A 12,916-nucleotide genomic window follows, 5' to 3' on the forward strand; every position below is an offset into this window, starting at 1 on the left:
ACTGCATGCATACACATGCATGTGCATGCAGACGTAGGCGCGGATCCTATAGCATCGATCCGCTGATGTGACCACTCCCTCATCATCTCTTAAATCATATCCATCTCATTCCTCTCTCTCTCTGCTCCTGTTCTCTTCTCCCTCACGCCACCCAGGCCAGCACACTACTCTCTCTCTCTCTCTCTCTCTCTCTCTGCATGGAGGCAGGCAGAACCGCAGAAGAGAGACTGGATGTGCATGCACGCCGAGTAGTTCAATGCCAAACCTACTGCATGCCTGTACATGTATGTGGTCTCTGTGTATCTGTACGCGACGCATGGCTGCCTACATGCACGCAGAAGGGAGGAGAGAGAAGGACCACCCAGCCCCTGCATGTATGGACACTGCAATGCAATCTTAATGTTTTGTCTTTACCCATAACATTCTAAGTGTTGTCGTCTCTCTCTTATACACGCGCAGCAGTAGCATCCGGCCCACACTGATCCATGCAGCAAGCATGCCTGCCTCTCCCCCCACATGCAGCGGCAGGCCTCTTTCCTGGCCACACTGATAAAAATCGCATTAAGAATTCTGTCACGCATTGACCTGCGCTGGATCATAGAGCAGCTCAATTAAATATGATTTAAGCCCTCCCAATCAGTGGGGCACACGGATTGTACAAACAGAAGTAACAGTGTGCAAACAGTGGCATAGATGCTGCCATAAAATATGTTGTGCCAAGTTCTGAGATGTTTTCTTTAATGCATGCATGGCACTATTAGAACATCTCCAATAGTGTAACTAATTACTATCTATTATTTCTTCTACATCATCTACCTATAGTGCAAAAGCTTACATCTTCAATGATTAGTCTGTAGCACAATTAAAGTTTTAATTAGTCCACTCATATATGTTTTCTCTCAACCAATCACCATGTACATTTTATCTTGTATTTAATACCTCACATGTTATAGCCTATCAACATACTAAGAGACAGTTTCTCTCTTCTTCACTTCTATCCTCTACCTAAACAAAAATATGATGTAAACAATCTTATAGCTAATTGACATATATTGTTGGAGACGCTCTTATGTTGTAAGATATGCTTCGGCATAAGGAAAATCCTAGAGACCCATAAGAGCGTGTCCAATAATATGTCAGCCGGTAGCTATAAAAATTATCCATGTCATCTATTGAAAACACAATAGATAACCTTTTCAATGAATTAGCTATATTGTTTCACTACCACAGAATCATTGAAAGCAAACAGTATGTTACATACGGTTTCTTAAAACCTGACACTGACAAAATATCCTCAGACAGTTACTAAGATAGATGTGTCTGTAACAAGACAGCCGTCTAGGTATGACTGAACTCATAGATGGATTTTATATATCTGTCAGTTTCTATCGTATAGACATATACGACGTTTAGAAAAATCCGTTTATAATATTATCACATACGATTTCCTGTAAGATATATTTGTATCTATACGATAGATATATATATATATATATATATATATAGAATTTATAAACACTCATCTATATTTAAAGACCCGTGAACATTTTCAAATTTGACCACTCGTCTCCCTAGCTCTTTTAGCTTTCCACACACACAATCTGTTCGTCTCCCCAGCCTCTTTTGACTTTCCACACACTCAACCCACTCATCCCTTATCAATATAAAGTGACGAGGAGTGTTCTTCTTCCTCACTCGCCACATTCTGTGTTCAACTGCACTGAGAAAGCGTCATCCTCACTTGCCATTAGCGTCAGAGAAGTGAGATCTCGGCCGAAGCCGAATCCCTTTGATTGTACCAAGGTAAGTATTATATAGTTCTGGGTACGGTATTCATTGCTTCAATATGTGTAACTGATAGTAGAGCCTTGTTTCTATCGTAGATCTACAATGGCGCAGTTCACGATAATAGTAGGTGGTGGGATAGGGTTGTCCCTATGGCGCCTTCGACAGTGCGAATGCTTGGTGTCAACTTCGGCTAGGTGGATTTTGTTTTCTTCGCTGCTATGAAGGCCCCTTCCATTGACCCTTTGTATACTGTCAATCACGTTCTCTATTATTATTCATTACAATGGAGACATTTTCGTCAACTGTAAGACAGGCTTGAACGCGTATTTTTTTGCTGAACCATGGCTGATAGTTTGGCAGTAACGTAGTTTGGTTCTGACTCATGCGTGTGATAGTTAAGGTACAGCTACATCTGGATGACTGTGAGCTGCTCATTGAAGATGATGAAGTCTATCATCTTGTCTTTTTGAAAGATGGCATCGATCGACTCAAGTTTGTCAATCACTTTTTGTCTTTCTGGAAAATAGCATCGCCATGATGTCAATCATTATCTTTTTAGAAGACGATATTGATTGACCAATGATGTATAGCTATGGATTGTGTTTAGCTAGTTAGGTTTATGTGTTATAAACAATGTGTGATGTTCTTCACCTTAATGATAGGTAAATGCCTATGTTTTATATTCTGAACAACATGTAATCGATATTATGAATAATGTATGCTTGATATTATGAACAATATATCAATACGTTTAATTTGTGAATCATGAAATATGTATCTGTGTGACTATTTCCCCTATAAGCCAGTAAGCAAATTTGCTTATAGAGAAAAATTATCACATAGACGGTTTTTCAAAACTCTATTTGTGACAATTAAAACAGACGGATTTAAACAAAAACCGTATGTATCTCTTATTACTCACAGATGAATTCAACAATAACCGTCTATGAACATTACTACACACAAACGGTTTTCCGAAAAATTCATCTGCGTGTAAGTCTATTGCAGATGGTTCTAAAACCGTCTGTAACAAAATCAATATCACATACATTTTTACAGAGACATAACATATAACCATCTATAATAGAATTAAAAATCCGTCTGTAATAATCCACTCTAAGGTAGTGTTTCCTCCTAATTTAATGCGAGCCCATATGTAACAGAGTATTAAAAGTCTGCACGTATCTTGGAATGCGTTATAAACTGACTACACATTAGTAGATGGATTTTCTCGCTCTTCGAATTAGCTCTCATCCACAAAGACAAAAGTATGATGTGACTATCCTTATAGCTAGCTAACATGAATTATTAGAGACGCCCTAAACATCTAGCTGGTGTATGTATCTATTAGGCTTTGTTCTGAATTAATTGTTGCCTCTATCTCCATAAATGATGTGGAATAATTTATTTATATGTTTGTGGAGAAGTACATATACCGAAGAAGCATTACTTTTTGTGGAGAGAGATGATGAGAAAGCAAATTTTATAGGATCCTATCCAGAAAGATACTTGTGAGACCCTATCCACGTCATCCATCCTGTGATCCAATAACTGAGTTGAAGAGAAGAGAGTCTTTCGTAGAACATGATCTTATAGAATTTGTTTCCGAGATGATGAAACACTACACGTTTGAAAATACACATCTACGCACTTCAACTTCCTTTGACATATAGCTATCTAGGAATTTTCACAGCAAATCTCCGTCGATAGCGAGATGACTATAGCAACTTTATCAATCGTTAAGCTCCATATCTTCGGTCTTTAGAGACAACATTTGAACCATAGTGGATTAACAAAAAGGGCAAAGGAAACACTAATGACATCATATCACCTAAACATTAAATACCACACCACAGCAACGTTAATTACTTCCAGACCCTCGATGTGGATGATCTTCTGTACAACTGTTCTTTTACCAATCTGCAGCTTAGTTTATAAATTTTAAATTATTTTTGACAGGATTATAGATTTTGAACGCACCACTTCAGTCTTTTATATTGGGCCTACAGTCCATGGTGGACGAGCTAGCCAGCACCAACTGGACCAATCGCAACCTAAAAACTGCAGGTCCACTACATTGGGCCTGACATGACCAGTATAGGCCCAGCCCAGCCCGGCCCGGCCCGGTTAAGCCCATCTTAACTATATATGGGCCTGTTTCATTCAGTACAAGGAGTATACAGACTATGATGCAGCAAATGCTTCCTAAGTTCAACATGGTGTACCAGTTCCTCTACCAGATTATTCAAATTACAAGTAGGGTCCAAATTATGTGCGTATTCCCTTCGTGTCCAAAATTAAATCTTCCTTTGACTACAATCAGGGTCTAATTCTGAGTTTAACATCTTCTATATACAGCAACGAAACACAAAATTCAGCAGCTGAAGATCTAAACCATTCAGCTTACAAACAAATAAGGAATCATGATTGATGAGAAAACCCTGTTTTCTCTACTATACACTCTGCGTTGCTATGCCTCCATTTCTTGGACAGCGGACCATTCTCATGATTAAAGACAAATATGTGCTGGTTGTAGTTGTGAAGCTATTGCAACGAGCAAAAATGTCACAGAATAGCATGGTTTACTGTCGGTAGCTAGGGTTCTAAATGAAGCTGTTGTTGTAAATAATGCAATCTTAACATGAGCAAGTATTTCCAGCAAATTCTATTTAATGCAAAAATAATCAAACAATCCAGTGCATACAACATTGACATATACAAAAAGAAAACAAGTATATTACATAATATAGCTGGTATGTCAATGTAGCAATGAATTGAATCAACAGGTACAAATGATAAGACTAAAATAACTAGCATAAAGCTCAAGTTGATTTTAGTCATGTTCATGTTCTCAGGTGACAGGCTAACACAGATTAAAATTGGCCTTCTCAGCATAAGTTGAAATAGACAATCATCTAAGCAAACACGGCCTTGAACCCTGACCTTTCTAACTCACGCAGAAGGAACACGAAGTAATTACTGCTGAAAGTAAACTGCTAACCACATGTTCTGACCGGCCAAGAAGCAAAGTTCAGAACAAGTAATGCCGAACAGACTAGTTCCAAGACTACTGAAAAACTGATAGTTGGAACCAAAGAACTAAACAAGTTCTGTACATCAATCTATGATTAGCAAGTTCTAAGCAGTAATCAAACCTTACACCTTCCTAGTATGACAGAAAACAACAAGGAACAAGACTACTAGTTCAAGGTCATATTTGCAACTATAAATGTTCAATTCAACCTCTGTGTACCTACTGTCATCACCAAGCGCACACTCATGCAGCAAGTAAACTGAGGAATTCGCTCAGAACACTTACTAAGGAACAAACAATCGGAATTGTTTAAAAGGAAGAGCAAGGCACAGCAGAGATGCCACTGTCCCAGAAATTCAATTGCCACCGCTTGTGCCGCGGTCTCGCCTGCGAGGATGACAGAGATGCAGTGCCCTTTCCGCACGACATGACACACCGTGATGCAGAGTCGAGCCTTGGATGCAGTGGCTCAAGATCACACCTCCAAGACCCGGTGAAGCAGCCTTCCTTCTTCCCTGAACAGCACAGAACGACCTCGTCGGAACCCGGCAAGCTCATCGTCGATCCGATGTAGAACCAGCAGTAACAGGAGGAACGAAAGGGAGCTCTTGATTGATGTATTTCACCGTGCTTGAGAAGAGCCCATGGGAGAGAAGATATAGGGGAGAGGAAGGAGTCGACGGCCGCAGAAATTGGGCACACGACGCAACGGCCTTGCGCCCACCCCTGCACGAAGCAGGACACGGCCAGAGCCGCCGCCGCTCTCGTCGATCGATCGATAGGTCCTGGTCCTCTCCTGTGACCCCTTCAGCCATGCCCTATTGGGCTTCTTCCCAAAGGCCCATAGACATTTGTCAAGTCCAAATCATTTTTCCAAATTAAAATTTCAGGAAAAACAATTCTCCACAACAGCTGTCTGTTTCTACATCGGGTTATCAGCTTGGTATATCCGTGTATGCATGCAGTGCCCAGGCAATCAGTTTAATCAAAATGCTTGCAAATGTTTTCATCCTTCTTAACCCGAGTAAACATTGCATGCAACAGCTTCACCTCCAGCATTCAATTTCTGAGTACCGACTAGACATGTTCCTTGTGATCACAAGATCAATTAAATGTTTACATCTGTACTTAGAACTCATAAGCAGTTGAACAAGGATTTCATGTACAGAAGAGTTTTCCAAAACAAGATAATATCATGACGGACATTACTGCAAGAAGACACACCTGATCAGATATCGTGGAAATGGACAAATGATGGGAAGTAGGGGAAGGAAGTACTTAGCCAAAACAGCTTTAGCTCACACAACTCAGAGGATCCTACACTTCATTCAACCCAAATGTGATCCGGAGAAGTGTTTCAACACTGAGAACAAGTGCAAGTTTTTGGTGTGGGTTATTCTGCAGAACAAGGCCTAACTGCAGAGAACCTAATAGGCTGGCCACACAATCCTATTCCTAGGTGCCAACTTTGAGATCAACAAACAGAAACCACCAAACAAGTCCTCATGGACTGTGTTTTCACAAAGAAAGTATGGTGCAGGGTGTTCTGCTAAATGCTCTTGTTAACACCCAAACGACTATTTGCTTCGCATGCCTAGACATGTAGCATAGTGGAACGGTGTGAAATATGCTAAACGAGCTGAAAAGGAGCACAGTTATGATATTAACACTTTAGTCGTATAAACGTGGTGGAAGGAAAGGAACAGAAGAGTTTTCCAAAACAAGTCAGCACAATGCACAGAGATTCTTGCCCTCGTTCCAGACAATTTCTATCAGAGGAAGCTGGCCAAGGGTGTTCTAGGAAGCTGATCTTAATTGACTCAAGTCCCTGGGGAGTGCTATCCAGTAGCTTGCTCTACTGTAACCTATCACTTTTCCTTTTGTCTCGGTGTTTTTGGATGGGAAACAGTGCTAAGGATTTTGCAAGGAACACGGGCCTTTCTCTCTATTTTTTCCCTCTCCGTCGCTAATGAAATAGGCAACTCTCATGCAATTACTTAGAGAAGAAAAGGAATTTCTATTACGGTTTACTACTGAATGATAAGTAGTCAGAAGAAAATCTCATTCATCAGGCAGGCAAGATGATATGCCTTTGATCTGACACATATAAGCTTCCATACTGGTTTTTCAAGTCCTTGAAGGATAAATGTCGCAGACTATAAGATCAAGATAACTAACTGCCAACAGTTTCGAATGGTTTAGATGCTGGCAACCTTGGCACACACAATGCCTTTTCCTACTTGACGTCAGGACAAATAAGAAATCTTGATATGGAACGATTAGACCAAAAGTGATAGGATTTCTGTTTGAGATTCTCCGGCAAAGGCATCTTATCGAATGCAGTCTTGTTAGTGGGTTTGTACTACAGGTTGAAGGCCTGCAAATCAAAATGACCTAGTATCGATGACTCCGACAAATTACTTGTATTGTATCAGGCTTTCATCACGGTGCCTAGTTGGTGGATCTAAAGCAGACTGAATTAATGACAGTCAATGTGCAGCTTTTGCATCCTCTAGAAAATCATATACTGTTAAGATGTAAATTTGGAATCTTGATCAACATCGCATCCAATCAAGCAACACACAACATACAACTACAAGATCACAATTGCTCAAAGAACATAGCTTTTCAACTTATCTCCTTCCTCCGGCGGTGGCGGCTGCCAAGTCGACGCCGTCGTCCACCTCGAAGAAATGCCAGCTCGTCTCGTTAAACGCGCGGGCGAACCAGTCGTCATCATCCACGTCCCCCGCATCGTCGACCCGCTCCTCCCACGCGAACCGCTCCGCCGCGAGGACATGACTGGCCTTGGCGGCGGGGCCCGAGCGGTTGTCCTCGGCCTGGAGCGCGTACCGCCGGAAGCTGTTGCCGAGCACGCAGACGCGGCGGAGCTGCGCGGGGGACTCCCAGTTGGCGGCGAGGAGCGCGTCGTAGAGCGAAGCCTCGCAGTGGGGCATGTAGAAGAGTGTGGGCTCCTCCACGCGGCGGCGGCACCCGTCGTCGAGGCTCGGGACGGAGAAGCCGAGGGCGGCGGCGGCGGCGCACTCGGCGGCGGAGAGGACGGGGTCGAAGAGGTCGGCGGAGGAGGCGCCCGTGAGGAAGTCCCGGTGGAGGAGGGCGGCAAGCGCGAGCTGGAGGCGCGCGGCGGGGGACGACTCGAAGCTGCCGACGCCGAGGAGGGAGAGGCGGGCGGGGCCAAGGAGGCCGAGGCGGCTGCGGAGCGATGAATCGGGGAGGAGGAGGCGGCGGTAGAGGCGGGAGGCGGCGACGCGGGAGATGGCGGCGTGGGCGCGCGCGACGAGGCGGGAGACGCGGGCGGGGTCGAGGGAGGGGTCGGCGGGGGACCAGAGGATTGGGGTCACGGGGAGAGGCGGCGGGGCGTCGGGGTGGGAGGCGGTGGGCGGAGCGTCACTTTTGCGGCGTCCGCGGCGGCGGACGACGGTCCAGTCACCGGCGGCGGCGGCGGGGGTGGTGGCGGTCGCGGTCGCGGCGGAAGCGGCCATGGGTTGGTTCGTGACTGGGGATTTGGGATGCTCTGCATCTGCGGTGGAGACAGTCTGATAGGAAAGCTCAACGGTCCAGATTTGGCGCGATGGATTAGTTGGTAGTTTACGGGAGGGGAACCGAAACCCTGGGGTGTTTTGTTGTGATTTAGGCCTCGTTTGGTAGCCCAAACCCCTTTAGGCTAAAATTGCATTTGGGTGGGCCGTGAATGGGACAACTCACACCCAATCCACGTCCCTCCGAGGGAAAAGGAAAAATCCCCACTCAAGACGTGAAATGGGACTCAACCGTCCCTCTCGCATTCGATCCAAACTTAGTGGTGGGTCGTCGGCTATTTGCCTTCTTGATCTGGCAGCCTCTGCTCAACTCTGACATCCCCGGGTCGTCCTCTGGTATCATCGCCTCTTTGATCCAGCAATGGCTGCTTGACTCCGGCAACTTTTGCTCGTCCACTCACGCGGCTCGCCTCCCTGATCCATTGGTTCATTGCTTGATCTTCGTCGCCTGATGCTCGACCACTTGCGCCCCTCATTGATCCAGCAGTTGCTGCTCGGATACTTAGTTCTCCTCTTCCTCTTCCTTTTTCTCTTCTCGTCCTCCTTATGTTTTTTATATGTCGTCTTGACTGCATTACTGCTCAAAGAGCTCAAATGATGAGGAGAGAGAAGGGCCTATTCCTGCTCATCTCGGCTTACATTTTGGCATGGTATAAGTTGGGCTATAGATTAAAAATATTTTTTACGATTAAAGCTACGACTACCGCTCCAGAACAGTCATTCAGTGTTCGCCCTCCGAATGAGATGTGCCATTCAAAGATTCATCTATATGACAATGTTCTCATGTTAGTGTTGTTCTTGCTGAACTCATGGAATCCCTTGTGCCCGCTCATCTTCTAAATTTCATGTACATGGATGGATTATTATGCATAACTGTAGTTATTAAGAGTAAGCAGTGTTTTGATTTAAGAATAGCAATATTAACTTTTTTGTCACTGTCTCAACCTGAAGATCTTAGGTTCAGACAGTAGTGAACTTATAATAGTGAATTGCATCTGAATATTTCAGTCTGAAGATTCCACTTTGAGATTTTACTTCAATCTATGATGACAAAATGTATCCCTAGAACACCCTCGTGAAGGTAGAGTGCCAAATAGTACCAAAAACAATACAAAACAAACTTCTAGTAGCCACAATTAATCTATTAATGGATTATTGATGGTTGTCATCACGTCTTATTCCTATTCTCATATTTAGATTGAAATTTGGTATCCACTGTATAGTTAAACTGTATCTTGGAACTTACAGATAGTTTAAATAGTTGTTTATATGAGTATCATATTCACATTAAAAAAAGAAGGATTTGATTAATTTTGTTTGAATCTGAGTTTTGACATTTTATTCGGTATGGTATACTTCACCTCAGTTCATTTTCTTTGACTTAACATATTTTATTATATGTACATGTGACATCTGAGAATGCTTTATTTTGTCTTTCAAGTGTGAGCACCTGCATAGTTACACTTGTAGGAAGATTGGTGACATTTTAAGAGAGAGTTAAATTATGACACTTAAAATCTAATTAACCTTAAAAGCTTTACAAGATAAGCCTATATCAAATTCTATCTAAATATGCTTTAAGTTTATTTAGTGTGTCTATTTTACCGTTCAGAAGAGTTTTGTAACCTATAGTCAATGCTAACAAACTAATCTAGGAAGATAAATACATAAAGGTAAATTGCAAGTATATAAATAAGAAAATATAAATAAAGTAGAGAGAGCAAACTGAGTACAATGGATTTTTATCTCATGGTATTAATAGCATAAATGCCACCCCTAGTCCACGTTGGAGCTTCACCAAGGACATACTCCCGGTTGTCACCCGATCACGACTCTTGAGCCAACAAGCTACCAAGACAAGATCTCAAGCCGGATGTGCCACTAAGCTATTAAGGCAAGGTTTCACCACTAGCCTCTTTGTCGGTCACTTTCCATCGTGATCATTTTGGAGCTTGAGTCACAAAGGAAAGGATCTCCGCGTTCCCGCACAATCGTCTTGCCATCGCTTCACACCAAGTCAGAGAGTCAACAAGCTTGTCGGCGAGTCACTAAGACTCTAAAATACCGGTGTACCTCTTGGTATAAGCTAGGATTACTACTTGATCCATTCTTCAAGCTGCAGCACCTACCTACAACTCACTCTACACCTATAAGCCTTAAACACTCTCTAATCTTGTGCTTAATCACCTTAGATGGTCACTTTAAACAATTTGGTGGCTTGGATGTTTTCTCAAGTGTGTATAAGCTTCCTCTAGACTCTAGTAGCATATCGCTCCTTCAAATGACTGAGTGGAGTGGTATTTATAGCCTCAAATTCGAGCACTAGCCGTTAACCTAACGGCTCAGAAAAGCTATTAACACCAAATAATCTGGTGACAACAGAAGTATTAACACCGGATCATCCGGTGAGTACTTCCTCATAAACTAGCCGTTATAATCCACTCAATTCATTGTGAACACTGGACTATCCAGCGTACATTCAAATATAACACCGGACCTTCCTGTGAGTTATCTTTAGCCATCCAAACCTTTGCAGTCTCTCTGTGTAAAATGCTCCGATGCATTCGTCCGGTGTTCATTCCATTTACACCAGACTACCCGGTGAGTTGAACCTTCTCTTTTTTTCTCTAAAACTGCTCCGATGCAACTATCTCTGTGATCATAAGACTATACGATATGTTGATCTTCATTCTTCAACTGGTTGCGACCTTCTTTGCAGAAAATACTCCCGTGCAATACTTCGGTGAGTATAACTCGTGCATCGGACCATCCGGTGAGGTCATCTTCCTCTGCCTTCATCTGGAAATGCTCCGGTGCTTCTAACCATTTGAACATTGGACCATTCAGTGAGGCAAAACTGCCCCTGGACATAAAGCTCTGGTGCGTATAATTCTTCCAACATCGGATCATTTGGTGAGTATATTTTTCCTGTGACTTCTCTAATTTAACCAAATTTTATCCCGACTACGGTGATTTTTTTTATGTATTGTATTCATGAGACCTACTAAAACATATACTTGATAAATATGTTAGTCTCATTGACTATATTGTCATTAATCACTAAAATCACAATCATGGCCTTATAGAGTTATTTTCGCTACAATTTCCCTCTTTTTGGTGATTGATGATAACACAGCTAAAGCAAGTGGCAAATAATAAATGATATCAATTATAAAGAGCATAAAACATTACCAGATTGCTTGGATGCACGTTCTTACCACTTAGTCTCACTTTTGCTGTGGCTCCTCATGTTTTCATTGTCACTATCTCCCTTGATCTACACATGTAAAAGCTTCTTCATTGCATGCTTTTGATACCAATTGTAAATGAGTCCCCCTTTGTTAATATTGGTATCTTGCTTGTTCTCCACTAGGCATGCTTCTTGTTTTGTTCGTCAAACTTGAAAGTGCCTAGAGGGGGGGTGAATAGGCTTTTCTGAAATTTAAAACTAAAAACAGCGGATTAAACTGCCGGATATTCCGGTGAAGTCCGGATACTCCGGTATGGTCCGGAGTATCCGGTCTAGTCCGGAGTCTCCGGCCTGACAGGAAAACTTAGAATAAATTTGCACTGAGGATCACTGCTAGATTCTATGAGATGCACTAGGTCAAGAAGATGTTACTAAGCTAGAACAACAAATAAAACTAGCAAGATTGATACTATAGCAATTTAAATGACAAATGAATAAATGTGCACGATCAAGTGAGTTTCACAAAATAGAACACGAGAATATATCCCGGAGTTCGGCCACCTCACAAAGAAGTGCCTACGTCTCCGTTGAGGAGCTCACAAAGAGCCGGGTCTTCTCCAACCCTATCCTCTTCTAGCGACCACAAAGATCAAGCTAGAAATTCTTACTCAATATGGAGGTGCTTACAAACTTCCCGAGGCACACCACAAGTTTTGGGTGCTCTTCGGGCAACTTCTTTCCTTTTAGAAATCCAAAGCTTCAAAGGAAATGATCGCAGAAAATTGCTCGATGAAGAACTCAATGCTCAAGTGGCTTGAACTCTCTCCAAAACCACACTCTCAAATTTTTGCAAATTTGGCTCTAGAGATGATTGGAGAGGCTTTGAATGCTCTTAAAGTGCTCAAGAGGTCTCAAGGAAACCAGCCACAGCAAGCTCTGAATGCTATGGAGAGAGGGGGCATTTATAGCACTCTCTCACAGACTAGCCGTTACTGTTTTTGTCAGAGCTTACCGGAGTATCCGGTGTACACCGGAGTCTCCGGTCCTAAATCCAAAAAACGGCGTCAGAACGGTCACCGAACGTGTCAGAACTAGCCGTTACAGTTCTGTTTAATTGCCGGAGTCTCCGGTGAACACCGGAGTCTCCGGTCCTGACAGTCTTTCCAAAAAGATTAAGTCCGGAGACTAGCCGGACCCTCCGGCAACTTCAGGTACCGGAGTATCCGGTGAACACCGGAGACTCCGGTCTTTTCTATTAAATATCAAAAAGATTAAAAGCTAACCGAGAGCCTCTGCCGGAGTCTACCTCGGAGACTCCGACAGCAAACAAAACATTTTACCGGA

General features: G+C 42.9%; 1 protein-coding gene across 1 annotated transcript; it reads right to left on the reverse strand.

Moving 5' to 3' along the window:
* Window positions 1-7,330: 7,330 nt before the first annotated feature.
* LOC133885767 (protein SENSITIVITY TO RED LIGHT REDUCED 1) lies at window positions 7,331-8,544 on the reverse strand. Its single transcript, XM_062325512.1, has one exon. The coding sequence runs from the start codon at window positions 8,323-8,325 to the stop codon at window positions 7,456-7,458; it is 870 nt and encodes a 289-aa protein (XP_062181496.1). The 5' UTR covers window positions 8,326-8,544; the 3' UTR covers window positions 7,331-7,455.
* Window positions 8,545-12,916: the final 4,372 nt, after the last annotated feature.

Source organism: Phragmites australis, chromosome 11, assembly GCF_958298935.1.
Source record: "Phragmites australis chromosome 11, lpPhrAust1.1, whole genome shotgun sequence".
In the NCBI taxonomy this organism is placed as follows: Eukaryota; Viridiplantae; Streptophyta; class Magnoliopsida; order Poales; family Poaceae; genus Phragmites; species Phragmites australis.